The 27,594-nt window shown below is 35.9% G+C and overlaps 1 protein-coding gene across 2 annotated transcripts in view; it reads right to left on the reverse strand.

Annotated features, from left to right (window-relative positions):
* The window catches only part of ZNF704 (zinc finger protein 704), a 374,748-nt gene that overhangs the window by 252,838 nt on the left and 94,316 nt on the right, over positions 1–27,594 (reverse strand). For both annotated transcript variants that reach the window (XM_001377311.5, XM_007486910.3), the window contains exon 2: positions 4,037–4,278. In XM_001377311.5, the coding sequence (XP_001377348.4) occupies positions 4,037–4,278 (242 nt within the window). The remainder of the gene's footprint in view (positions 1–4,036; positions 4,279–27,594) is intronic.

Here is a 27,594-nt window from a genome sequence, read left to right on the forward strand (position 1 = left end):
TAGCTGGAAACTCACCAGAGCAATCGGCAGCTGCACACAGAGCTCACATACCAGTATTTGTTCTTGGAAGACTGTACCTCTAAATATTTTCCCAGGCATATAACTGATTGACAAGAAATTACTGAGTGTAAGGAATCAGGGGTCACAGAGTAATAAACCAGAAGAATGAAAGAAACAATCTCTATCCTTAAAGAAATTTCAGTCTAGGTAAAGTGACTAAAACACGTGAAATGTTATTAAGAAGAGTAATATTTTAAGTAAAAAATAATACAGCAAAATGTATGTATAGTAATTTAATTTAGAACTGCTTATTTTACCTAATCTACAATGTGGACTATTTACAAATCCCCTCTGGTTTTCAGAAAAATATTCCTATTCTTTCTCCTATCTTTTCTTTCTCTTTCCAGAAGGCATTAATAATAAAATAACTTCAGGCATAAAGGAGCTACTCAAGAAATATTAAAGCTAACCAAATTAATAAGAAGAACATATCATTATAAAAGGAGTTTTCAATGAGCTACATTCTCCTGGTTCTGATATCAAATTAGCTTCTTAGGAAGATAGTAACCCTACTAAATGATACCTTGTTGGCTGAAAAAAAAATTTTTTTTAAAACCTCTCCTTCTAAAAGAGTTCATTGAGTAAATCCCAATGACCATTTTGCATATGCATATTATAATATTCCTTATAAATACAAATGCCACTTTCCTTGTAGAGTTTGCATTTCCCCAAATGGCATCTTTTTAAAATGAGCATTTATTAAGTTACATGCAAGTTTTTGGAAATCAATAGAAAAAAATAAAACAATCCCTGACTGCAAGAAGTTTATCTTTTATGGGGGGGGGGGAATAACAATATAAAGAATATATACAAATAATACAAAAAATAATACATACATACATATAATATACACTATATACAAAATAATTTCAAGGAGGAAAAAAGGACAATAAAATTTGGGGCATCAGGTAGATATGTCTGTAGTAGAGAAAACGGGAGCTGAGGTTTGAAAGGAGCTAGGTATTATGAGAGGTGGAGGTAGGGTGGGAAAGCATTTTTCTGCCTGTGGACCTCTTGTACAAAGTCATGAAGGCAGGAAATAGAATGTCTTAAATAGAGAATAGTGAGCAGCCCAGTTTAACTGTAATAGAATATATGAAAGATCCTGTGAATTTCATTTCAGAAAATGGGTTTAGACTAGATGGTGAAGGGATTAAAACTAAAGATAAGTATTTTGTGTTTTATTCCTAGAGGCAATAGGAAACCTTGAGTGGGGAATTGCTATGGTCATGCTTTTGTAGTAATAACTAGAGGTTTTGTTGTTTCCTCTATATCATAAATGAAATGTAGAGTGTCTCCTTAAGGCAGGAAAACTAATTTGCTTAAGACAAAATTGTGATCTACTCAGAAGAGAGAGGAAGGTTTAATTTTGTCCTAAATAAACATTTTAAAATGGACATGAAAGCATGTGACAATTTTAGAGACAAAAGAGAAATGATGTGAAAATAGACCATGACACTCATCAATTTCTTTATGCTTTGTCATCATCAGAGAAAATGATCAATTTACTTCACCATCCTATTTGCATAACTTGAAATTATTAAATTTATACCATAGTGATGAAATGGTGGGATTACTGGAAGCCCCAAATGATGAAAATTCAACTAGAACTTCCCTTAAGGAATTAATAAGTGTAAATCATATCTTGTCACTAGTGTATTCTGCTGTACATTAATGGATTTAAAACCTAATTAATTTTTCTACATCATTCACCAGTCTTGCTACAACCCTAGCTTGACTGTTATGCTTCTTAATTACATTTAGTACATTTAAAAGGATGGAAAAATACAATCAGAGAACACTGAACAAAGGACCTTTTACTTCTTTTCATCATTACCTCCCTCCCTTTCAAAACATAACACTTTCTATTATGATGCCTATAACAAAAAAATAATAATAGTTGACATTTATATAGTCTTAAAGCTTGCAAAACACTTTACATATCCAGCTTTAGAGTCAATTTAATGGCTTAAAACTGCACCGAGACTTTTGGGACAACAGTAAGTACTACATTAACGTAAGAAAGCATATTTAATTTAACCTACTACAAGTAGGTTGGCAAAAACCTGAGATAAATGCCAAAGGTGCATTAACAAAAAAAAAATGACATAAATTATGTTGAATTGATTTAAATTCTAATATTGTAATGCTGAATTATTATTAAACTCCTTGATATTAAGGCCTATTCTTTTCTTTCCTTAAAAGCTCAAAAGGAAAGAAAAGTAAAACTTAGGGTCTCACCTTTCTAACATACAACTTTTGTATTTTCAACTGAATGACCCATATTTACATAGTTCCAAGATGTAAAAGCAACTTGTAGTTACCAAATCCTTAGGGAAAAACATTTGATCAATTAAAAAAAAAACAACTTTAAATAGACTTTATTTGAAAGACAAGCCACATGAAGGACTCTAAGTAGCTAAAAACATGTAGTAGGCATATGAGAATTTAACACACTTACGTAGTTTGGCAGCGAAGATGGAGAAAACAAAGTGGTTTGAAATTTTAGAGTCTTACAAATTTGGCAAGATGGTAGAACACTGAAAAACAACTTCTAGGGAAAGTTACTTTTGAACTAAACCCAAAACAGAGTTCAAACAATGAAAACAAGCTATTATCTTTCAGGTTTTCATCCCCACCTGAATTGTAATCCTCTTTGCCAATTTCTGAAACTTTAGCCAAATGCAAACTAATCTCTTTATTAGAAACAAAAAGGTTAGAATACAAAGGGGGCATGTGTTGCTTTTTAAAAGATTCTTATCCTTGAACTAGCTGTCAGAAATGCATTTGTTTAAAACTAAAAATTTTTTATCTTAATGTTTTGCTAGCAAAGTTTTTGCAACAAAATATGGTGTACATGTTAAAACTAAAGCAACTCTCTGTGTTGTAGCTGCTCGAAGAGTATGTGAGATTTTTATTTGTTCTCTTTGATTACAGTCTTTCTTTTAATTTCTACCATTGGGATTTTAAAATTACATATTTCCTGGGTTCAAACCTGGCCTCAGACACTTCCTACCTGTGTGCCCCCCAGGCAAATCACTTAACCGCAAATGCCTAGTCCTTGTTGCTCTTCTGACTTAGAACAGAAGGTAAGGGTTTATACAGTCAAAATCAAATCACATTTTCCTACCTGGATGTATTTTACATTTCTTCTTTTTGTCCATTGTGACTATCTGTAATACATCAGAACTTTGTTGCAATATCATTTAAGTCAATTCTCCTGGACACTGCATAGGTAAAATAGTATAAAATAAAGCCAATAAAGCATCTCAGATAGATTTTGAGGCCAACTTGCCTCAGAGTGAATTCTATGCTATAACTGAGAAGGAACATGGCTAAGAGTCTAGAAGGGTGACTTTAGAACCAGGAAGACCTAGGTTCAAATCCTGCCTCTGACATACCCTCTGACATACCCTACACAAATCACTTAACCCTCTGACATTCCAGGCAACTCTCTATGACTATAAATTGCAGCAAAGATCAAAATTTGTACTTGGAAAGATGGTTTTGTTACTTGTACATTACCAATGACAACGAAATCACAGATCCAAACCCTATCCCAATGCCAAACATAGCATTATAGAAAAAGACTAACATGTACTTATCCTTTTGCCTATATTTGTTTCTACACACTATTTGGGAGGGTAGATTTTCCTATTTTTCCTCCTTTTTCCTCCTACAATTTCCTTATCTTCAAATATTGCTCCCTTAGTGCCCCTCTTCTACATTAGCTCCAACTCCGACAGCCTGACTAAAGCTCAGACTCAGAAACATAGAGCAATCATCGGCATTTCAAGAAGGAAAGTTTTTGGCAAGAGGTTTCTGTTTATCACCTTGGATGAGTGAAGAAGAATGATTTATCAGAACTTTTGAATGTTTTCCACCTAATTACTGGACCAGGCCCACAGATATTTCCTGCATAAAAAAGCACTTAATAGACATCAGTTGATCGGATATGTGTTTTGTTCTTTCTTACCTTGCCGGAGGAACATCAATATTTGACGAAACCACTTTGCGTTTTTGTTCCAGGAGACAGATGGATCGAGTGTTCTCTTTTTCGTGTTCAGGGACTCTGTGGGCTTTTTTGGTGTCAGCTGTTCTCACATCTTCTGCCATGGCCAAAGGGAACAATTGTTGATAGGATATTTTTTTACTAAAGTCACGTTTTAAGTCCTCCTGTTGAAAGGTGAAGGTCATTTCACGCTTAGTGCTCCCTGCCTGTGAAATGAAACATAAAAATCATTAGTCAGAAACATTAAGTCATCATCACTGTGTTCTATGCTTACACCAGTATGAAAAGATGCAAAAAAAGAAAAGGCATGGGCTAGGTGTTCAAGGTGCTTAATATGTATGAAGAATATGTACATGACAGACCTGAGATCCGAGATTCAAAAATGGCATCAGATATTTCCTGGCTCTGTGGCTCCAAGGAAAATCACTTAACCCCAATTGCTTAGTCCTTACTGCACCTCTGCCTTGGCACTGATACTTAATAACAATTCTAAGACAGAAGGTAAGGGTTTTTCTTAAAAAGAAATTATACATGAAAAATTTCTAACACTAAGAAAGTAACCTACAAATGAGCATAAATCAATAGTGCAAAGAAAAGATACAATTTTTAAGTATATTTAAAGAAATGTCTTGAAGGTATGGAACACTTAAAAAAACAAGTTTTTGGAGAAATTATTCTGTCAGGAAAGGAAGGAGGGAAGAGAAGAAGGGATAGAAGGAAGGGAGGGAGAGAGGGAAGGAAGGAAGAAGGAAGGGGAGGGAGGAAGGGAGAGAGGAAGGGAGGGAGGGAGACAGGAAGGAAGGAAGGAAGGAAGGAAGGAAGGAAGGAAGGAAGGAAGGAAGGAAGGAAGGAAGGAAGGAAGGAAGGAAGGAAGGAAGGAAGGAAGGAAGGAAGGAAGGAAGGAAGGAAGGAAGGAAGGAAGGAAGGGAGGGAGGGAGGGAGAGAGGAAGGGAGGGAGAGAGGAAGGGAGGGAGGGAGGGAGGGAGGGAGGAAGGAAGGAAGGAAGGAAGGAAATCTTACTCTTCTCTTTCCTGGATGTTAAATCATTTTAGTTTTTTTCTCTCCAAAATTTAATCTCCTGAGAAGATGACAAAGCAAAATAGCATAAATAATCAACAAAACCTCATCAAATTGAACTGTACTAATTCAGAAATCTCCTGGCTACCTTTGTAGTGTTTATGAAGAATATTTCTAAGTCAATTCAAAGTAGAAATAAGAATACAGATAGAATGTTTAACACTGGAAGGATCAGAATTTAAGAATACCTGGAAAGGCCAAGATGTGATAATTGATGCATGCCTTTTTAAAAATCAATGAAGCAAATAAAAATAGATAGAATTAAAAAATTCTTTTCACAGTAAAATCAAAATGAAATTTTTGCATCATGTTTGCATCTGGTCCTTCTGGTGGTGAACTAAAACAATAACAAAAAAAACAAACCTAAGCAAGACCACCAAATGCTACCTTAAGCTTCACCAGAGATGCTGAAAAGAGTCTGTCTTTTATTGACACAAAGAAGTAAAGTATCCCTAAGAGCAAAGATCCCTAAAACCTCAGTCAATAAGCACAAATTTAAAAGAAAATTCCTCTTGAAGGAGGAGGAGGATGTTGGAAAATTATGAGCAGTATTTCCTCATAAAACAGAGAGATGCCCTAGAAGGAAAAACTAAAAAGCTCATTTAAAGGCCCAACCAATAATCAGCAAGGCCATTCAGAAGGCATTTAAGGATCAAAATGGAACTACAGAGCCAAAAGATAGGAAATATCTTCAGAAATTTCAGTTACAAACCCTGTACACCATCAGAAACAAGGAAGTTCTAATATTTAGATTTTAACATCCCAGTTCATGATATGCTTCTAGTGAAAATATAAATGGCACTATTCCAAATATATTCAGGGTGGGGCCCTGATAGAAGGCTTTCTGAGAAAATTTTTCTAAGTATCAAATGGAGAGGAAGATATAGGAGGTGTAGGATAAATTTCAGAATTTATTATTTATAAAACATAAATAACTAGAAATCCATGTGTCTATTTATGAAAATAATCAAAACACACACCAAGGCATCCTTGAACAATCACCACCAGTGAGAGTACCCAGAGCTCACATTTTGCCTTCACATGGTTTCCTGAAATGTAGTTGTACAGAATACAACATCCACTGTACTTACTATTTTTAAAAAAAAATTTGTCTCAAAAGATTTCTCCCATGCATATGTTAAAAAATAACATAAAAGGGGCACTTATGTAGTGGATAGAGAGCTAGACCTGGAGATAGGAGGTCATGGGTTTAAATCTGAACTTAGACACTTCCTAGCTGTGTGATCCAGAGATCACTTAACCCCAGCTGCCTACCCCTTATAGTTTTTGTGTCTTGGAATGAATACTTGTATTCTTGGATATTGTATTGATTCTAAAATAGAAGGTAAGGTAATTTAAAAGGTAATATGAAGGGGGACAGCTACCTGGCTCTGTGGTTGATGCCTAGACATGGGAAATCCTGAGTTCAGATTTGGTCTCAGACACTTCCTACCTATGTGACCCTGGACAAATCACTTAATCTCCACTGCCTAGCTATTACTGCTCTTCTGCCTTCAAGCCAATAGACAGTATTGATTCCAAGATAGAAGGTAAGGGCTTTAAAAAAAAGGATTATGAAGTAAAAAATAGTATGTTACTATCTTTATAAATAAAATAAGATAACGTCAAGAGACCTTCTTACATAAGTTTTAAGGTAAACTTAATCCTTAAATGTTACAATGGGTAGTTAAGCAGATCAATAAATAGAATACTGGGTCTGGAATCAGGAAAATTCATCTTCCTAAGTTCAAAACTGGCCTCAGATATTTACCAGCTGTGTGACCCTGGGCAAGTCATTCATCCCTGACTGTTTCAGTTTACTCATCTGTAAAACAAATTGGAAAAGGAAAGGGCAAACTACTCCAGTATCTTTGCCAGGGAAACCCCAAAAGACGTCACAGAGTTGGACACAAACTGAAACGACTAAATAACAACAGAAAGTTATAACGTATGTAAGCTTATTTTACATTTTTCTGATCATGAATATCAAGTGAGGCATAAAATAAAGAGATGAATGACGGTTAAATATTTTGTCAATAACATGAAAAATATCTTAAATGAGATTCAAATTGAAGATAGATGTTTCCTCATTAGGTGATGTCCTCTATTACCTCCTCTTTAGGAGTGAAATTGAACTGAATCCTTTGTACCTCAGAATATTAAAGAGGAAAACTTAAACCTAGAGATGAAAAGGAACTCAAGTACTGTCCAGTCCAAATCTCTTATTTTGCAAATGAGGAAACTGGCAGCCATGAGAATAAGTGATTTGCCTCTGGTCTCTCAGGTAGTATCAGAGGCAAGATAGTAATGAACCCAGATGCTCTCTCCACTGTGTCACAATGTCTTCTGTTCTGTTCTCTGACAGAACATGAGCTACTTGAAGACTGGGACTGTTATGCTTTTGTCTTTATTTCCCACCTAGCACAGTCTCAAGTTGATAAATATTTCTTTTAAATTGAACCGAATTACTACTTTACTTCCTAGGTGGCATTATATGTATGTATGTATGTATGTATGTATGTATGTATGTATGTACATTTTTAACAAAATGAAAATAATTACTAATTCTTAATCTTTGTAATATTTTAGAAAGTAGTCTTCTTTTGCTATTCCAGGGACTATTCCTCAGGGGTCCTGTAGGCAAAACTGTTTATAGCAGTTAGATAGCAGCTGCAAAAGGGAAGTACCATTCATTCAGAATTCATTGTATCTTTATTATGGAGAGACTAGCACTAAATCATTTGTAGATAATCTGCTTCTGGGTTGAAGTTTTGAACACTGCAGAAGTGTTCAGTGACTTCACTGAGTTTACATTTAAAAAAAAATTAATTGTTTATGTGTTATATTAACATTTTCAGGTATCTCCCATCCTCTCTCCCCTCTCTACACTAGGGAAGGTGCATCATTCAACAAAAAAGATATATATATATATATATATATATATATATACATATATATATTTATAAAACTATGTCTTGTTTGTTTCTATGTATCAATTCTTTCTCTGGAGATAAGCATACACAAGTCATTCTTCAAACAATATTTTTGTTGCTGTATATAATGTTCTTTTGGTTCTTCTCATTTCACTCTTCAGTTTCATGTAGGTCTTCTCATTTTTAAATAATTAATCTGCTCATTATTTCTTACAACACAGTAGTATTCTATCACAATCATATGATGTTACTTGTTTAGCCATTCTCCAACTGATGGGCAGCACCTCAATTTCTAGTTCTTTGCCACAATAAAGATGGATGATATAAACATGTTGGAGCATATAGGTTATTTTCCTTTTTTCCCTGATTACTTTATGAAATGAACCTAATAATGATATTGCAAGATTTTATAATTTTTTGGGGGGGAAATTCTAGACTGCTCTCCAAAATGGTTGGATCAGTTCACATTTCCTCCAACACTATGTTAATGTTTTTCCCACATCCCCTCCAACACCTGTCATTTTGCCCTTTTGCCACTTTAGCCAAGCTAAAAGGTGTCAGATGATGTCTCAGAGTTGTATTGATTTCCATTTCTCTAATCAATAATGATATGGAGTATTTTTCATATAGTTATATACAACTTTGATTTCTTTATCCAAAACCTGTTCATTTCTTTTGACCATTTATTAATTAGGGGAATGACTCATATTCTTATAAATTTGGCAAAGCTCTCCATATGTTTTAGATATGAGACCTCTATCCAAGAAACTGGCCATAAAATTTTTTCCCAGTTTTCTTCTTTCCTTCTAATCTTAGCTATATTAGTTTTAATGGGTTTAAATTTTAACTGATATTTATTGCCTATACAGCCTTAGGAAAGATAATCTCCCCTAACTCATTTACCTTAGTTTTCTAGTCTAGAAAGGAAGCAGGTTGTGGACTACATGGTCTATGATGTCTCTTCCAGCTAAACCCTTGCCTTCCATCTTAAAATCAATACTACGGATAAGTTCCAAGACAGAAAAGTGATAAGGGCTAGGCAATTAGAGTCAAGTGACTTGCCTAGGCTCACACAGTTAGGAAGTATCTGAGAACAGATTTGAACTAGGACCTCACATCTCCAGGCCTGGTTCTCTATCTACCAAATCACCTTGCTGCTCCTGAAAGTTTGCTCTTGACACAGCCAGTTGAGGGAAGGCAGGTAAGGCATCACACTTCAGTGGAAGCTGTGTTGGATTTGGTGACTGGAGGACCATATGAATCCCAGCTCTGCCACTTAACTGGCTGTGTATACACTCATACAAGTCCCTTAACTCTGTCAGTCTCAGATTCCTCTTCTAAAAAATGAAAGGGTTGGACTTAGAAGACTTGTAGTTTCCTTTCCCACTGTAAATCCAAGATCCTGTCATCTCTATGATCTTTTAGTGAAATTAGTCTTCAGAAACATCTTCTGCCATCTTTTTAGTGTCTTTCAATCCTCATAGCAGGCTTATTCAAAATGCTGCCTACCTGCCACCAGAGTGACATCTAACCTTCTTGCCCCTTATTCCTGGCAGCACTCCATGTTCCAGACCTTTCTTTATATCCATGTCTCAAAAATTTAGTTGAATAATGTCTCATTCTTACAGAGTCCTAACCTCTACTAGATGACAACAAGAGTTAATAAATTAATCAAAAAACATCTACTGCTTTGTTAGCTTTTGATCTCATTTTTCTGCTCAGAAACTTTCAGTGTCTACAGTCTCCCTAATGAAGTTCAAAGTCCTTTGTCTGGTATTCAAAGTATTCCATAGCTCTTTTAAACTGTATTTCATTCTACTTCCTTCCATTCACATTTAGCAGAACTGCACAGTTCCCTATTCTCTACTATACACTGCATTTTTATACCACTATGCTTTTGGTAAGGCTGTTCCCCAGGCCTGGGATGTACTCATGTCCTGTCTTTGCCTACTGATAAGATGCTCTCATGCCTTCTCATTATCATTCACACACACACACACACACACACACACACACACACACACACACACACACACACATATTTTGGAGCCTGGATTTTGCTATCTTACTCAGCCTGTAAGTACAATGGCCACTCATAGGTCCAATCCAATTATTAATCAACATGGGAATTTTAACCTGCTGTTTCTCACCTGGGACAGTTCATCCCTCGATAGGCAGTATGGTCCCCACCCTCCTCGTGAGGATTCACTATATATGTACTTGACTTAGAGTAGATACTTGGCTGGTTGTAGCTCAACCTCCCTAGTAGCAAGGATTACGAGCATTCATCACAACTTCTGGATGCCTACTGTTTTAAACCCAAATCAAACTACACTCTTTCCATCACTAGTTCTAAGTAATGCATCTTTCCCCTTGTACTTTGTTCTATGGCTTTCTAATATGTTTCATAAAAAATAGTGCATCATAGCTTATTTGTGTTGGTATCTTATTCCCCTAATGCACTGTAAATTCTGAAATCAAAAACATAGATCTTATCTAAATTATGGGTGTCTTAGAACCTGAGATAGTGCTCTGCAACCAATGGATATTTAATAAATGCTTCTTATATTTGAATCTTAGCTAGTTATGTGTTATTCCACATAATATATAATGCTTTTATAGTTCAAAATTATTTATCTCCAGAAAAATGCCATAGAACAAAATTTACTACTTTAATTGCAGCAACTACAAGTACCACGACAGAATAAGAGGGAAGATCTACTATGATATTATGACAATTAGACAATTGAGTAATATTTAAAGTACTATAGGAATAGGCAATTACTAAACATTTTCTGAAGATAATAAATAGTAGTAAGAGTTTCTCATCTACAGAGTCTCATAATGATACCCAAATCACTCTAAAGAGTTCTACCTAATTGCCATAAGAGGAGAAAACAATGGATTTTTAAAAAGCCTATGACCCAGATGATAATATAAAATTGAATTGGATAAGAGAGTATTCAGGACTCAGGCACTCAAAACAGGAAGGGGAACCTAGCTAGTTAATGGATAGAGAGTCACAAGAGGTCCTGAATTCAAATGTGACCTCAGATACTTACTAGCTGTGACATCCGAGGCAAGTCACTTGACACACTTGACTAGCTCTTACCATTCTTCTGCCTCGGAACCAATACTTAAGTAATGATTCTAAGACAGAAGTAAGGGTTTTAAAAAAGACAAGTAGGTGGACCCTGAAATGAACAGGAGAAGAACAGGTTGCATTATGAAAATTATATAGTTCTTTTCATAACCTCATGCTTCTCCATGGAAACAAAGACCCATCTTTTTAATGCCAATATTCTTCTAATGATATTGTGGTTGCAAGTCACAGAATAGACCAAAAAGAAACCAAGTTGAGAATCATGGAAATGTGCATAGTAGGTAAGAACAAGCTCCAACCCATTATAAACAAGGAAATGTGAAAGAAAAGAAGTATAAAGGATGTCATCAAAGAAATGAATGATGTAAAGAAATTGTCAGGTTACATTTCCTTCATTGACAGAAACACAGAGACATTAAAAAAATTCTTTTGCTGTTGTTCAGCTTTGATTCATACATTTCTACAGTTTCTGAAGAACTGAAATTGAAGATCACCAAAATGACAGTGAAGAGGTGTATAGTGGGCACTGGAAAGCTGCAACATACCAGAGGTGAACAAACAGGCAAGAGAAACAGTGTAAAGGACATTATCAAAGAAGTATATGAACAAAAAGAGTCATAAGGCAAGACATTTGCAGAGAAGTATTTTAGCTTATATGTTTTAGAGTGAATATTATCAATTTGTCCAAACTAACCGTTTTATTGGCTTTGACATCAGTTAATTTCTTAAAAGCCTAACCAATTTCAGGAATTATCATTTTGCATCTTAGCCAAATTTCTAAACATGATATTCTTTTGGTAATGTTGTGTAGTTGCCAATTATGGATATGAATTATTAGCATTCTTGAGAGGAGCTAGGCAGTTTAGTACATAGAACACTGGATTTGGAGCAAGGAAGAGGTAAATTCAAATTTTGCCTCAGCCACTTGCTAGCTATGTGACACTGGGCAAGTAATTCATCTCCCCTCAGCCTTGGTTTCCTCATCTAGAAAATGAGAATATCAATAGCACCTGCTCTATAGGATTTTTGCCAGAATAAGATTATGCTTGTGGAATGCTTTGTAACTTTAGAGCATTATGTAAATGCTAACTAGTATTATCATTATTATTAAAGCCAAAAGTACAATTTCCCAAGGACAAGCTAGTCCATCTTCTTCTTATTTAATACAGGATCCCACATATTTTCATTTGTACTGTCTGTCCAAGATACTTATACTAATGGATAATCTTTATAAGTTGTTCTTTCAATAGCATATTATAGTGTAAGCAATAGTCATTTTTTATCCATTTGGCTTCTCTTTGGTGGATTATTAGATCAAACTCTTTAATTTGTACTCTTATCATATAACCAGTCAACTTTTGTAGGTTCAGTGTCTGCCACACAGTAGGTGCCAGATAAATACTTGTTGGATGAATCATATCAGATCTTGGAAGAACTTGCATATCAGGCTAAGACCTTTGGCCTTTGTTCACAAGGGAACTACTAAAGGATTTTGAGCAGAGGTATTATAATAGGAGATCAACATATAAGGAAGATTAACCTAGCAGTCCTGGGAAGAATGGAATTGAACAAAGAGAGAATGGAAATAAGAAGAGCCATTTGAAAGCTACTTGAATAATCTAGGCAGATGATAATGAGAGTTTCTACTAGGGTGATAATAAAGGAACAGAGGAAGGAATGATTGTGAAAAATGTTGTAAAGATGGAACTGACAGGACCTGGTAACTAACTGGATATGAGAAGTAGGGGATAGGAAAGAGTCAGGGACAACTATAGCATTTTTCGAACTTCTTCAATTTATTCAAAGATCTAAAATTCCATCTCTTCCACCAAGTCTCTAACATGAAGTGAAGGAGTAGTTTCTTCCCATCTTGCTGACACATACTGAACTTTCCACACTCAAATTACAAAAAAGTTGTTTATATATAGGATCCATCCTCAGAATCTAGAACAGATATCTATAGAAAGTTGGTGCTTTTTAAAATATTTGCTTAAGTACATTAAGTTGATCATGATTTCATTATTAACAAAACATGATCAACAATATGTTGCAAAAGGAAAGATAAAAAACTACATAAAATCACAAAAAAAGAAGTTCTTGAACACAGAATATTTGTTAGAAAATTATTGAATCTAACTCTTTTCTGTTACAGATCAGTAAACTGAAAAGAAACCCAAGGACAACAAAGGTTTCTCTGTAAATGAAGCAGAAAGAGGCAAGTAAACTATTTTGCTAACATCTGTTGGTATAATTACTACTAATTGCTAACACCTAACAGGAAAGGACAGTGATCATGTGGATTTATGAAATTGGGAGGAATCTTTTTACCAGGATCCACAAAACATTACAGTTTATCCTATGATCAAGGATTTATGGATAAGGGAACTGTCCACAAACCTAAACTATATGCCATGTTTTCCATCCCAGTGCAATTACTCCAACAAATCTCCCTAAGAGATAGGGAAAAATCTTGAGGAATACCCTTTAAATTTCTAACAAGAGAGGAAAATAGATACATATATAGAACTGAAAAAATTATTCATGAAATAAACCAGGGTAAAAAAGATTCCAGTGAGGCAGAGGAGAATCAAGACAAAGAAGAAACAGCCAAGAAACACCAGTCATACAGAAGGCATAAGAAATTACCCCATAACAAGTAACTCTAACATCTGCTTTGATAGAGTTTTCTCATTTTAAGTCCTTTACTACAACAAAATTAAAGGCCCTGCCCCCCAAAAGGAAATCCCAAAGTGAAGAGAAGAGTCAGAAGGCCTCAGTACCTCAAATACTCAAGTCATCATGTCAAGTCAAAAAATTATCACATATCTATTAAATGACACCTATGCCTGAGACATTGTGTTAAGCTATGAAGAAAGGTAACAAATAGTCCCTGCTCTCAGGCAGCACACAGTCTAAGGGGGGGAAACAACATGCAAACAACTATGTACAAACAAGATATATATATATATATATATGTGTGTGTGTGTGTGTGTGTGTGTGTCTCCATATATATATATACATATATATATATACATATATATATATATATAATAGTGGGAAGACACTAGCAGAAGACCACTTGCAGAAGGTGGGACTTTAGATGAGACTTGTGGTTAAGAGGAAGAGAGAAAAAAATGATAAATTATAAAATCAGATATTATAGAAGAGCTCAGGTATAAAACAGAAAGAACAATAGTACAGGAAGTATACAGCTATTCTCAGGAGAAAAAAAATAAAGGAAAAAGTTAGCAATAATATTTACCTACTCAGAAATCTGTATATCAGAGTTTGATGAGTAGCTTAACAGAATGAACTTTTTAAGATACAAGGAAGTAAAAAATATAACCTTTAACAATCAGTGAAATTTGATATATTGAGTTTACTGAAACATGGCAATGGAATGGTAAACATTGTGTGTGGGAGAAAAGAAAGGTAACAATAGAGTTGTCAAAAAACGGGAAAGAAAGGAGTTGCAGAATTATTTCTTGAATTCACAGTACAGAATAGAATGAAGACAAGAAGGAAGCCGAGCAAATAGGGCAGTTTTGAAAGACATATTGAACAATAAAGACAACAATTTGAAACACTTAAAAACTATACTCTTCAGATTCTGCTTCTGATATTCTGGACTTGATTTTCCTGTTTTAAGGGTTTTCTCATCCTAGAGTATCCCTCTACCCCTAAGGCTATCTTTTCCATTGGTAAGGTTCCCTTAAGAAATTCCCATTTGAGGAAAGGCCCCAGGACAACCATTCTAAATTCCTCTTCCAGCTCTGCTATCTCTCCAGACTTGGCCATCATGCTCCCAATTTGAGTACCTAGCCTCCACTTTTTGGCCTCCATTTAGGTGTTGTCTTCTCCATTTCAAGTGTGTGACAGAGGTTGGCACTAGAGAAAAAGTGCCAGGCTGAAGAGTATGTGAAATTGATCACTTTGACAGGGGAGGGGCCCCAGGGGTGGAATCCAGAGGAGGAGAAGACTCTGGCTGGGAGAGCAGTGAGGGTCTCTCGGTCTTGAGAAGCCAAAGAGAGAAGTAGGGGAAAAGACTTTCTCCTGAGGGTTACCCATTTTTCCTGCTGGTGACTGAAAATCTTTCCCCCCAACACTTCCCAATTGAAGGGACTTCTGAAGAGAAACCTGAGCAGACTTTACCTCAGCTCCTGTTGCCCAGGGGTGAGTCAAGCTGACTTTCTCTCAGGGGTCTCAGGCTGCCAAGGCCTAAGTTCCCCCCAAACTCAAGGAGGGAGGGGAAAGGGTTTAGATAGAGACAGGGACCCCTTTTCCCTACTTTCCTTTTCCCAATCTTCCCTGCCCGTTATTCCTTTTGTATTACCTGATTGAGTTGCCATTAAAAATTATCTGTTTCCCAAGCTGAGTGTGAGTGAACAGATCAAGGGGAGACCCTTTGGTCTCAAGTAGTGAAGGGGGGGACAAGAGGGACAAGAGCGAACCTGGGTGAGCAGCTTTAGCTAAGGAGGGAAGGCAGAAGGGGGAAAATCTTCAAATCCTCTCTCCTCTTTCTGAGCCAAATCGTTACATCTGCTGTTTCCCCTGAACCCTGCTTTGAGAAGGGGAGGTCTCCTCTCTTTCCCCCTCTCCATACCAAAAATCCAAACTTCCCTCAGGGTACAAACTTCCAGCTTTTATCTTTTTTTAATACAAGTGTGAGCTCCTTGAGGGCAGGAACTAGTTTTTTAATTTTTTTAAACCCTTACCTTCCTCTTAGAATCAATACTCTGTATTGGTTCTAAGGCAGAAGAGCAGTAATAGCTAGGCAGAGGGGATTAAGTGACTTGTTCAGGGTCACATCGGTTGGAAGCGTCTGAGACCAAATCTGAACCCAGGATGTCCCATCTCTAGGCCTGGCTCTTCAACCACAGAGCCAGGTAGCTGCCTCCAACTAGCTTTCTTTTTGCTTGTATTTGTATTTCCAGAATTTAGCATAGTGTTTGGCACACCATACTTAAGCAATTTCTTATTGACAGACTGACCTTGATCAACACAATGACCAATCATGACTCCAGAGGATTTATAATGAAACATTTTTTCCACTTCCTTATAGTAGGGTTAGGATACAAACTGAAACAAAATATTTTTTTAACATAGTCAATTTATTTTGCTTGACTATACATATTTGTTTTAAGGTTTTTTTTTCTTTTTCAATGGGTAGGAGGGAGAGAAATTTTTTTCATTGAGAAGAAATTAAATTAAAAATAAAGCTATATGTTGAATTTATTGTACTTGAAAAGCAAGCTATACATACTAGACTCACAGTTTCACATAATATTCTTTTTCAGATTTACTCTATAAGAGGAAATGCTCATTTTTTTGATGTTTCTAAAATTGATAATAAAATATATTTTAAAGATATTCATCATTTTGAAAAGTAGTTTTCAAAAATGACTTGTATATATATCCACCTCCAAAGAAAGAACTGATTTAATAGAAACAAATTAGAATATATATATATACTTTTGTCAAATGATGTCTTCTCTAATAGGGGGAAAGAAGGGAGGGAGTTAATTGGGTATTTTAATGTAACAAACACATACACGCACATACACACACACACACACACAAACTAATTAATTAAAAAAAGAAATGTAGTTTTTTGGAAAGGACATCAGAGTTGCACTATATTGCAAGAAAGTATACATGTTCCCAGAAGGTTTAGAATAGAAACATGGTAGCAAAAATTGGGGCGAGTGTAAAAGGAGAAACAAATAATTTTCTGACAGCCTAGTCATATAAAGGAGTCATTTATGTAATGTAGAATGCTCAAACTTGAAGAGACAATGGGGATTTCAATGTCCTGGGCATTTCCTGGAAGTCTTCTAAAAGTAGAGCATGTGGTAAATTTTTGTTTTGCTGACAATTTTGAAATAGTTGAATAAATCAAACTTGAAGGGGAACTTGGGAGACAATTTATGTCATCTTAACTTATTAGGGAACATGTGTGTGTGACAGAGAGAGAGAGACAGAGAATGAGAACTTGATTTGAAGTCAGGATATTGGATTCAAATTCTGTATTAGACAATTAATTACATCACTCTATAAGCATTTGTAGATCCCTTTATCTCTTAAAGCCTGGATTTTATCATTTGCAACATAACGATAATATTATTTGTTCTACCTTCTTCACAGGGTTGTTGTGAATGAAGTGTTCTAAGAAACCTAAAGGACTATGTAATTATAATTCCAAGGGAACTGTGAACTTTAGATTACTCTACCCTACTAAGTCTAACAAAATCAGTAATGTCTACACCCATACTTAAGGATTAAGTATTTAGGAAATGGCCTTCAACAGACATGTGCAGAAAAATGGACAGACCCCTGGGCTGTCCTAAGTCAAGCCTAAGGTAATCATTGGTGCATGTGAGATGCAGGAAAGTGATGTAAAACCGTCTATATATTTGGCGTCGCTTCCTCTCTTGGGTCTCTTGGACAATATTACAGACAAAAGAGTGGTTGCCATAAACTGTGACCGCAAAAATATGGGTTCAAGACTTGAATTGCCAAAAGCATAAAGATAACTTTTATGTGTCTTGATTTTACATTAAAAATAAAGTGGTCATCATTGGAAATTTCCCAAAATATGAAAATACCCAAGTCAGCTGGGTTTTTATGGAGATTTTAATTAATGCAAATGAAGGAATTAAGAAAAAGGAGAGAGAATCAGAGAAATATAGTATGAAGGGCCTAGGTCAACATGGCCTAGGCCTGATCCTTAAGAGAGAGACTAGTCAGTCTTTTATCAACTCACCATAAGATCCTTCCAAGCAAAACTCTAGTGTTCAGAGAGACCCTCCAGTTTAGTTCAGGAAGCTGCACTAAGTTCAGTCACTGAGAAAGAGAGCTCCAGCAGCCTCCTCTGAGTCCTGACCTCCAATTCAGCTCCAAAGCTGAATTCACTCAGAGGCCTAAACCCCTTCCTTTTAAAGAAAATTTTCTCCTATGTCACCTCCCCTAAATTTCTACGTCTACCAATCACAGTAGACATTTTCCAAAGGACTGACCATTCTTAATTCACACCTGAGTAGATTAAAACTTTTGAGTAATTCACACCTGAGTAGATTAATCTTGTCCTTTGCAAGTTGCCTGATTAATTTGATCTTCATAGGTACTTAGCACCCCTTTGTATTAGATCTAAAAATAGACCTAGCTTAAGGGTTCTTGCTTCACTTTAAGTATGGGTTGGGGACTTTTCATTGTTCAATCAGGAGTTTACAACTTTATCTTCCCCTAAAGTATGCGTAAGTATGGGTGGAGTAATGTTAGAGTTCCCATATTCCTGATCAAAGTCCCTTCATTGTTTTAAAATGGGGAATTATCCTAACCAAATGTTCTAAGATGGAGTCTGAGAATTTTTAAGATTCACAATTCTGAGAAATTCTAAGATTCACAACAGCAGAGAGGTGGCTGGCAGCAGCTGGCTGAGCATGTTGGCATCTTGGAGTGGTGGCTGCTATTGTCCAGTTTTTAGTGGTGAGTTTTCCTTGATACCATACTGGAGGAAGCCTAGTAACCTAGTTCAGTGAAGTGTCTTCTCTGAAATCTCTTGGAGTTTCCAAACACCATCCACTTAGAAGCCTCTAATCTTCTTCAGAAACCTTGTGGTGGAGGACTTTGAACTCCCTCTGGCACAGGCCAGGCGGGAGAAATCCTATACCCTCTCCCTCTCTCTTCTCCTTGATTTCTTCCCTATAGATTAATCCATCATATATTTTCAAACTGACTTGAGTACTTTTATTTGAGATATCCCCTGACAACCAAAAATTAAATTTAGATTAGGTCATTACCCTAAATTATCCTTACAGAACAAAAGACAGTAACTTTAAAGTTGAGGGCCCTTCAAAGACATCTAACTCCTTTAGATAGACAGCTCCCTGAGGGCAGAGCCTGTCTTGATTTTTTTTCCTTTATTCGAGTATTTAGCACAGTGTCCATCATAGTAGATTCTTAATATGATTGATTGATTTCATAGATGAGAAACTGAGGCCCTGAAAAATCAAGCCATTTACCCCAAGGGTTATAGTAAATTAAAAGATTGTAGTAGAACAAGGATTTTAACCCAAATCTCCTGACTCCAAATATAGGTTTGTTTGTTTTTTTTTAATCATTCCACATAGAGAGGAGGTCAGGCTCAAACATACAAATTTTACAGGCTTCCAATGAAGAAAAGACTATTTCTAAGGCATTCCATTCTGCTTCTGGACAACTTTCACTGAAAAATGCTTTTTGGGCTAAGAAAGATTAGGAATGATAGAACAAAAATCGTTAGCATGGAATAGTAATATAAGTTAAGGAGACAGTCTTACAGTAGGTAGTGATTCTCAATGAGTTTAAAGCACGCAGTAGTCTAGAACTTTATACATCCTAGAATATTGGGAAAAAATGTGATTGTTGAGCCATCATCAATAATCTTTGAAAGACCTTAACAAAAATAAGATGTGCTTCAGTTTTTAATAAAGGAAAAAGGATGGTGTCTGCCTTCTAAAGAATTCTGAATCTTACTTCCATTCCTGACAACATTCTAGAACACTCGGAGAGGTGGGTGACTTAAAAATACAAAGAAAAAAGAGAGAACTAAAAGCAAGGTTTCAGAAAAAACTGGTCATAGCCTCATAATCTTATCATTGGATATATGTCACCAAGGAGGTGGCATCTCAACATATTAAGGGAACTATTACAAAAAAGTAGAAATAAAATGGGGGCTCATCAATTGGAGAGTGGTTAATATTTGGCATATGAATGGAATGCACTCTTATTGTGCCATATGAAATGACAAATAGGAAGAATTCTGAGAAACATCAGATTTACATAATTTACATAAATAAGATTTACATAAATTAATGTAAACTCAAGTAAACAGAAGCAGAACAATATATATCATGGCTACAATCATGTAAATGAAAAGAATAGTAAAAGAAAGCCTAATTCTATGTAAATATTATAAACCAATCTTGGTCCTAGCTAATGGGAAGTATCTACCTGTTCTTGACAGAAAGGCAAAGACTTCAGAGACAGAATAGTGAATATATTGTCAGTTGGTTTAATTTGTTTAATATATTATTTTTGTTACAAAGGAGAATTTGGTTCCCAGGAGGAAGAGGGGCATACTTATGCCAAACCAACTTTACTAGATTGGTGGAAGAGTAGACAAAATATACCAAGATTTTAGCAATTTAACAAAGTCTTTCATGCTATGTTTATGGATAAAAATAGAGAACTATGGACTCTAGTTTAGTATGCTTAAGTGGATTTGGATGGGGCTAAAAGACCAAACCCAAAGGGTATTCATTAGTGTTTCTTTGTTAACTTGGACGGAGATCTCTAGTGATTTCCAACTGTCATAATACATTGATTAATAGCACAGAACCAATATCTTAGCAATAAACATATTGGGCATGACTGCCACATATGTAGATGACAAAAAATGTGGTGAAATAACTTACATCCAATATGTCAATTAGAATCTAGAAAGAATACATTAGAGGGATGAATCTGTGAATAGAAATCCAGAACTGGAGATCAGAAGACCTGAGCTCAAATTTGGCCTCAGATACTTCCTAGGTTTGTGACACCAGGGAAGTAACCTAACCCCAACTGCCTAGCCCTTAGAGCTCTTCTACCTTGGAATCAATACTCAGCACTGATTCTAGGAAAGAAGTTGAGGGTTTAAAAAAGAATATTAGATTCAATAGAACCTATTAGATCAATGCGTTGTCTAATAAGGTGATTTTATTTTTAAACTGAATTCATGATTTTATTGGCACAAGGAATTCTTAAGAATGAAATTCTCTCTATTAATGTAGCTCAGCACCTACTCTAAAACCTGAACTTAAAAGAGTTGCCTAGGGCACTGAAAGGTAGTAGCCAATATGTGTCACAGGCAGAACTTAAATCTAAGTCTTCTTGACTCCGAGCCCAGTCTTCTAGAACCTATACCACACTGCTTTTCAAAATAAAAATTAATAAAGAAAAATGTAAAGGTCTACACTTAGTTTCTAAAAACTAATTTCACAAATATAGGAAGAAGGAGGTCTGGCTATGTAACAGCTAATATGAAAAAGATGTAGAGACTTCTCACTCCAAGACCAGTCATTTGCCTACTACATGATTAAACATCTACATTTAAACTGATTTTTTATTTCAATCACATTATTTTTGCAAGCTACTGATTTCCTTTAACATGCATAGTCTAGAATCCTTACATAGTGTGTGTGTGTGTGTGTGTGTGTGTGTGTGTGTGTGCACGTATAGTTGTGTGTATATATGTATTATCCAGGGTAATTGTATATAAGAAAGCAACACTTCAATATTCAATTACATCAGAATACAACCAATTAATGAGTTCACTTACAAATACAATTTGGAATTTTGATTGCTATGAACAGCTTTTGTTTCTCCAGAGAAAGCAAAACAATGCATCTGGGAACACTGTTGGAACACTGTTATTTCTAATAAGAAGTGAACAGCATCTATTTGTAAGGTGAATCTGTTTGAATGATGCCTTTTCTGAATTGGTTGTGACTCTGTAGGATAATCAGTGAAGCTAAATTAGCCTTTATTCAACACAAATGCATCAGAATTTTACTGTCATAGCAGCTCACTCAGAATAGGGTGGTTTCTGCCATCAGTCTACCTACTTGTTCAGAGCACTGTTCTACTGCATTCAAGTGAACTGAAAACAATAACCATGTACACAAGGATTTATGGTATCAAATAAGGTGCCAGATATCAGATAAATGACCTAGGAAATTGTACCCAGTTATTCTTCTCCAGCCCAACCTGTCCTTAGAGACTAGTTCTAAAGTGATCCTAAACCCAAGTTCCTCAGAATCACTTAAGAGGTCTACTTTTGTCTCCCTTTTGTCTGACAGGGAAGAGGTCTCTGGACTGAAATCAATTCTCTTTTGGCCTATGCTACCTAGATATGCATACTTAGGCCTCAAGGAATAGATGAATTCTCCTTAAGAATCACGGCAAAGATTTCCACTAACCATACCCAAACCAAAATTCCATTGTTTGGACTATTTTAGAATGTTTATTCTTTGCGAGACAGGATGACACACAATTCAATAAAAGATTCAAGTGCTTACTATGTTTCAGGTCCCAAGCTAAGCACCTGGGATACAAATGCAAGAAAGCAAGACAGTTCCTATCCTTAAAGAGCTTACAGTGGAATGGAGGGAGACAGCACAGAAAAGGGGCCTGGAAGGAGGAAAATGGGAGATACAAAAGTGGATGTGTGGTTTGGAAACTGTGGCCAGCAAGTGACATGGAGCTCTGATTTCATTCAAAATAAGGTGAAAAACTGACTTATCAGAGTCTATGCTAGTGTCAGGAGCAGAGTTCATTGTGGAGAGGCCATCTTAACAGCAATGAGAGACATGAGAGAGAGAGAGCAGACAGTACAGATAAGTGGACAGAATTTGAAAGGATTAAGCAAAATGAGGAAGAGACACCCTCCAGATTCATGGACAGAATAATCAAGTTTGGGGGTAGATACCTGGATTTTGACCTATCTAAAGAAAATTGCATAAGACAAGTTAGAAGGCACTTTGTTAATAACTCTTGCAAAGTGATTAGGGATTAGTTTAGAACACATTGCCAGAGATGGCCAGAGATGGACCTAATAATTGTGAAAACAGCTCTATATGTTTCAAAGGGAATCAAAGAAAAGGAGGAAGAAAAAATGATCTCATGGAGGAAATGAAGAAAGAATTGAGATATTTAAAAGATAAGATTTCTAAACTGAAAGTGGGCATGATACTCAACCAATGGCACTTGCCCCTCTCCAGGAATTTAATTATCAATCCATTACCTGTCAATTCTGTGAGAAGAAGGGCCACAGAATGATAGAGTATAGAACTTTATTCAAGGCACTCAAAAGGAATATGCAGTTTAATAACAACTACAGAAGTGATAATTATAGAAATAACTATAATAATGATAATGGAAACCACAACTTTAGGAATGATAACTATAGGAATATATATTGAGAAAATGATAGCTCAAAACAAATGGCTCCATAACAATATAACTTAAGTGGTGCTTATCCAAAAAATACTTGGGGAACTAATTCCCCTTGGGGGTTGCCCTTCAGGGGGGTGCCCAAGGAACTTCCCAAATACAATGAAGGTGTCTGGGGAGGGGCTGGGGCACAGGAATCAGGGGATACAACCTTTCATTTTCCAAACCCTGATGTCCTTCTACCCATTATCCCTATCCACTGCCCCCCATACTAATGATCCCCATGTTACCATGGGTAACATTGCCCTCTAATATTAGTGCTCAAGGTGCAGAACTCATAGCTCTGAAACATGCTTGTATAATTGCCAAGGATAAAAAGGCAAAAATTTATATGGATTCTAGATATGCTTTTGATATTTGTCACTCAGTCAGGATGCTATGGCTCCAGAGAGGACTTTTAACCTCAGCTGGAAAATCTATAGCTAATGCAGAAATTATTAATGAAGTTCTTTCTGCTCTCTAGCTGCCTGAAACCCTAGCTGTAGTCCATTGCTCTGCTCATACAGGTGGCACTGACTTTGTCTCTAGAAAGGTTCTCAACCTTTCTGATGCCATGACTCCACAATACAGTACCTCATGTTGCAGTGACCCCAAACCAAAAAATTATTTTGGTGGCTACTTCAAAACTGTAATCTTGCTATAGTTATGATTCAGAATGTAAATACCTGATATGCATTATGTATTCTCATTGCTACAAATTGAGAGGTTGAGAATCACTGCTCTAGGGGAAATGATTGAGCAGATACCGCTGCAAAGCTAGCAGCCATAGAAGGGTCTGAATTAATTTTAGCATTAACAATCACTGATGACTTAAATTTAACACTTTCGTATAATGAAAAGGAAGTGAAAAAATGGAAGCAAAAATTCAAAGCAAGACAGATTAATGGAGTATGAGTGTCATCTAAAGGAAAACTTCTGCTTCCTAGAAGTTTCTATCACCAAATTTGCCAATCTATTCATAAAAATGGTCACTTTGGCACCCAAGGCATCGTTGACTCTGTTAAGAGCGTATGGATAGTCCCTGGTATAACTACTATAGCCTCTAAAGTGTGTTCAGCCTGTTCTACCTGCCAAGCATATAACCAACATGCCTCTCTTGGCAAAGCCTTTGGTGGGCATCCTCTGGCTTACACACATTTTGAGCACCTACAGATAGATTTCATAACAATGCTAAAGGCTAGACATTACAAATTTTGTCTAGTCATAGTAGATCAACTGACTAGATGGCTGGAAGCATTTCCTGTGACCTGAGATACAGTGACTTTTTTTGCTAAGATGCTTTTAAAAGAAATTATTTCTCGTTTTGGCCTACCAACACATATTGATTCAGATAGAGGAAGTCATTTTACTGATTCTGTCCTAAATCAGATATATTCTTGCTTGGGGATAACTCCCAAATTTCATGTAAAATATCATCCCCAGAGCTCAGGCCAAGTTGAAAGAATGAACAAAGAACTTAAAACTATGATTGGCAAATTATCCACTGAGCCCCATTTAAAATGGCCTGAAATTCTCCCTCTGGCCCTATTTTATCTTAGAAGTAGGCCTAGAGGAGACCTACACATCTCACCATTTGAGATGCTTTTTATCCACCTATACAGGCTAAACTACTATTGCTTCCTATATACAGGAATTACAGTACAAAATGCATGAACTCCATGAATCAGGAGCTACAGTACAAGCCAGACCACTAGACTTTTCATTTCATGACCTGAAAGCAGGAAACAAGATGTATGTTAAGAATTTTCAGTGTACTGGAGCAACTCAGCCTTCCTGGGAAGGGCCAATCCAAATATTGTCGACTACTCCAACATCTATAAAGATTGGAGAGAAGGACTCTTGGATTGGATTCATTGTGCACATGTAAAGAGAGCATATTCTGTTGAGACTGATTGACTGTATCCTATCACATGCATTGGAGATAATAATCAATTGACAAGTGGATGCTGTTTTTCAAGAACACATTGAATTCCTGATTTTTTTTTCTTCTCTTTCCCCCTTATTTTTATTATTGATTTTCTTTTATTTTGATTAGAATATTTCATTTTTTCTCTTTTTTTCTCATTTCTTGTACTAAAGAACATACAATTAATATTATGTTTTTCTGCACTAATATAAGTCATAGGACTTTGTTGTATCTACACTGTTTGTGAAATACTCAGACAAGTACCAAAGTTTGACTATCATCTTGGCTCCCCATACCCTTGAGAATGATAAAAAAAAAATCAGACCAGGGAATGACATTTCCCTATCAAAACAAGATTCTAGTTCTTTTCTTCTTATAGTATGGCAACTTCCTATAGTCTGGGCTACAAATGGATAAGTGAAATATCATTGCATTCTGTCCTACAGACTTGTGGGATAGAAATTACTTTAATTTGGACCTATACAAGGACCTATTATTAATTTATTCTTTCTTACTCAACATTTTATATACATAGATTTTGATATTTTTATTCTGATTTTGAATTTTTTTCTTTCTCCCAAAAGTTTAATTTTCTTCCATTTTTTTCTTCATATTTTGGGGTTTTTTTTTTGGTTTTCTCTTCTTTTGATAATTGATTCATACACCCCCATAACTCAACATTTCATCCTGAGCTGAACTGGATGTTTTTCAACACCCACTTCGGGGGGGGGGGGTTGTATTTTAATAAAAATCCAAGATTTTGAAATTTTGTTCGAGAAAAGATCTTCAAGGAAGAAGCTTGCTAATTCCTAAATCCAGAGAATGAACTGTTGCAGAAAGATGCCAGAAAACCTACATTACATCAAGAAAATCAAGAATAAACATTGGGTGTGGTTGATTGAACTGAATTTTGATTAAACATTTATTGAAAATGTATACTTTTATGCCAAAGGGGACTGCCCCTAATTTGGCTTTTTGTCAATGTGCCTAGCAAAACATTGGTTTTGCTTTCTCTCTTTTCTATTCCTCCCTAACTATTGTAATTTCCTCTTAGCAATTGAATATTGTATGCATCTGTAGTAATAAGTGTTTAGGACTACAAGATGATTATGTTAAGTGATCAATGGGGAGACTAGTCTCCCAATGATCATTGAGGGGATTGTGAACTTTAAATTACTCCACCCTACTTAGATCTTACTTTATGGAGAAGACGAAATTTTAATCTCCTGATTGAACAATGAAGGAACTTAGTTCTTACTTTATAGTGAAGCTAGACCTTTAAGCTAAGTCTGTTTTAAGATCTTAATACAAAAAGGTGTTAAGTAACTATAAAGGGTAAATTAATCACAAAAAGGTTAAGTAACTAACAAAAGGTGAACTTAACAAAGAAGTGTTAAGTAACTCAAAAGATATAATGTAATCAAAGAAGATGAGAACTAAAGAAAGGGCAGTCCTGGGGGGAAAAGCCTCTGATTGATTGGTAGACATGAAAATTTAGAGGAGGGGACACAAGAGTAAAATGTCTATATATTTTGTGTCACTTCCTCTCTCCGGTACCTTTGGTGGCGGAGAGGTGGCTGGTTTGGCATCTTGGCACGGCTACAGCTATTGTCCGGTTCGGTGGTGAGTTTCTGGCTGAGTTTTCTCTCCTTTACTTTCTAAACTTTATCCTCTTAGAAGCTTCTAATCTACTTCAGAGACCTCATGTGGAGATCTTGAACTCCCACTGCCACAGGCCAGGTGGGAGAAATCCTATACCCTCTTCCCTCTTTCTCCTTAAAATTCTCCCTTTTATGTTAATTAAAATTACCATAGATTTCCAGATTGACTTGGGTATTTTATTTGGGATTTTTTCCCTGGTGACCAATTAATTTCGATTTTAAGTCACAACCCTAAAATTATCTCTACATAGGGGTAGAAATGTGGATGATGGCCAATGTGTACAAGACATGGGCTGGAAATTATAGTTGGGAAGGTAGATATGTCTTTCCTACATACCCAGGACAGCTGAAAATATAGAACAGTTTTACAGAATGTTCCCAAATGTTGATAATAAAATTCATTTTGAAAACTTGATTCTGTGACAGAAGACACTAATTATTTTTGGCTGTTGAAACCTTACTAGATGGAATGTTTAATCTTAGTTAAAATGAATGAATTTCAGGGTCAGGAGATATTTCAGGGACCATGTAGTCTGACCCATATCTTTTCCCCCCTATATTTATTTATTTATTTAATTTTATTTAATTAGATGATTTAGAATATTTTTCCATGGTTACAAGACTCATGTTCTTTCCTTCCCCTCCCCTCACCCCCTTCCCATATCTGATGCATAATTCCACTGGGTTTAACATATGTCATTGATCAAGACCCATTTCCATATTATTAATCTTTGCACTAAGGGTATTCATTTAGAGTTTGACCCATACCTTAAAGAGAATCCCAACATTCATATCCAGACAGAAGT

This window comes from Monodelphis domestica, chromosome 3 (genome assembly GCF_027887165.1).
Source record: "Monodelphis domestica isolate mMonDom1 chromosome 3, mMonDom1.pri, whole genome shotgun sequence".
Classification (NCBI taxonomy): domain Eukaryota; kingdom Metazoa; phylum Chordata; class Mammalia; order Didelphimorphia; family Didelphidae; genus Monodelphis; species Monodelphis domestica.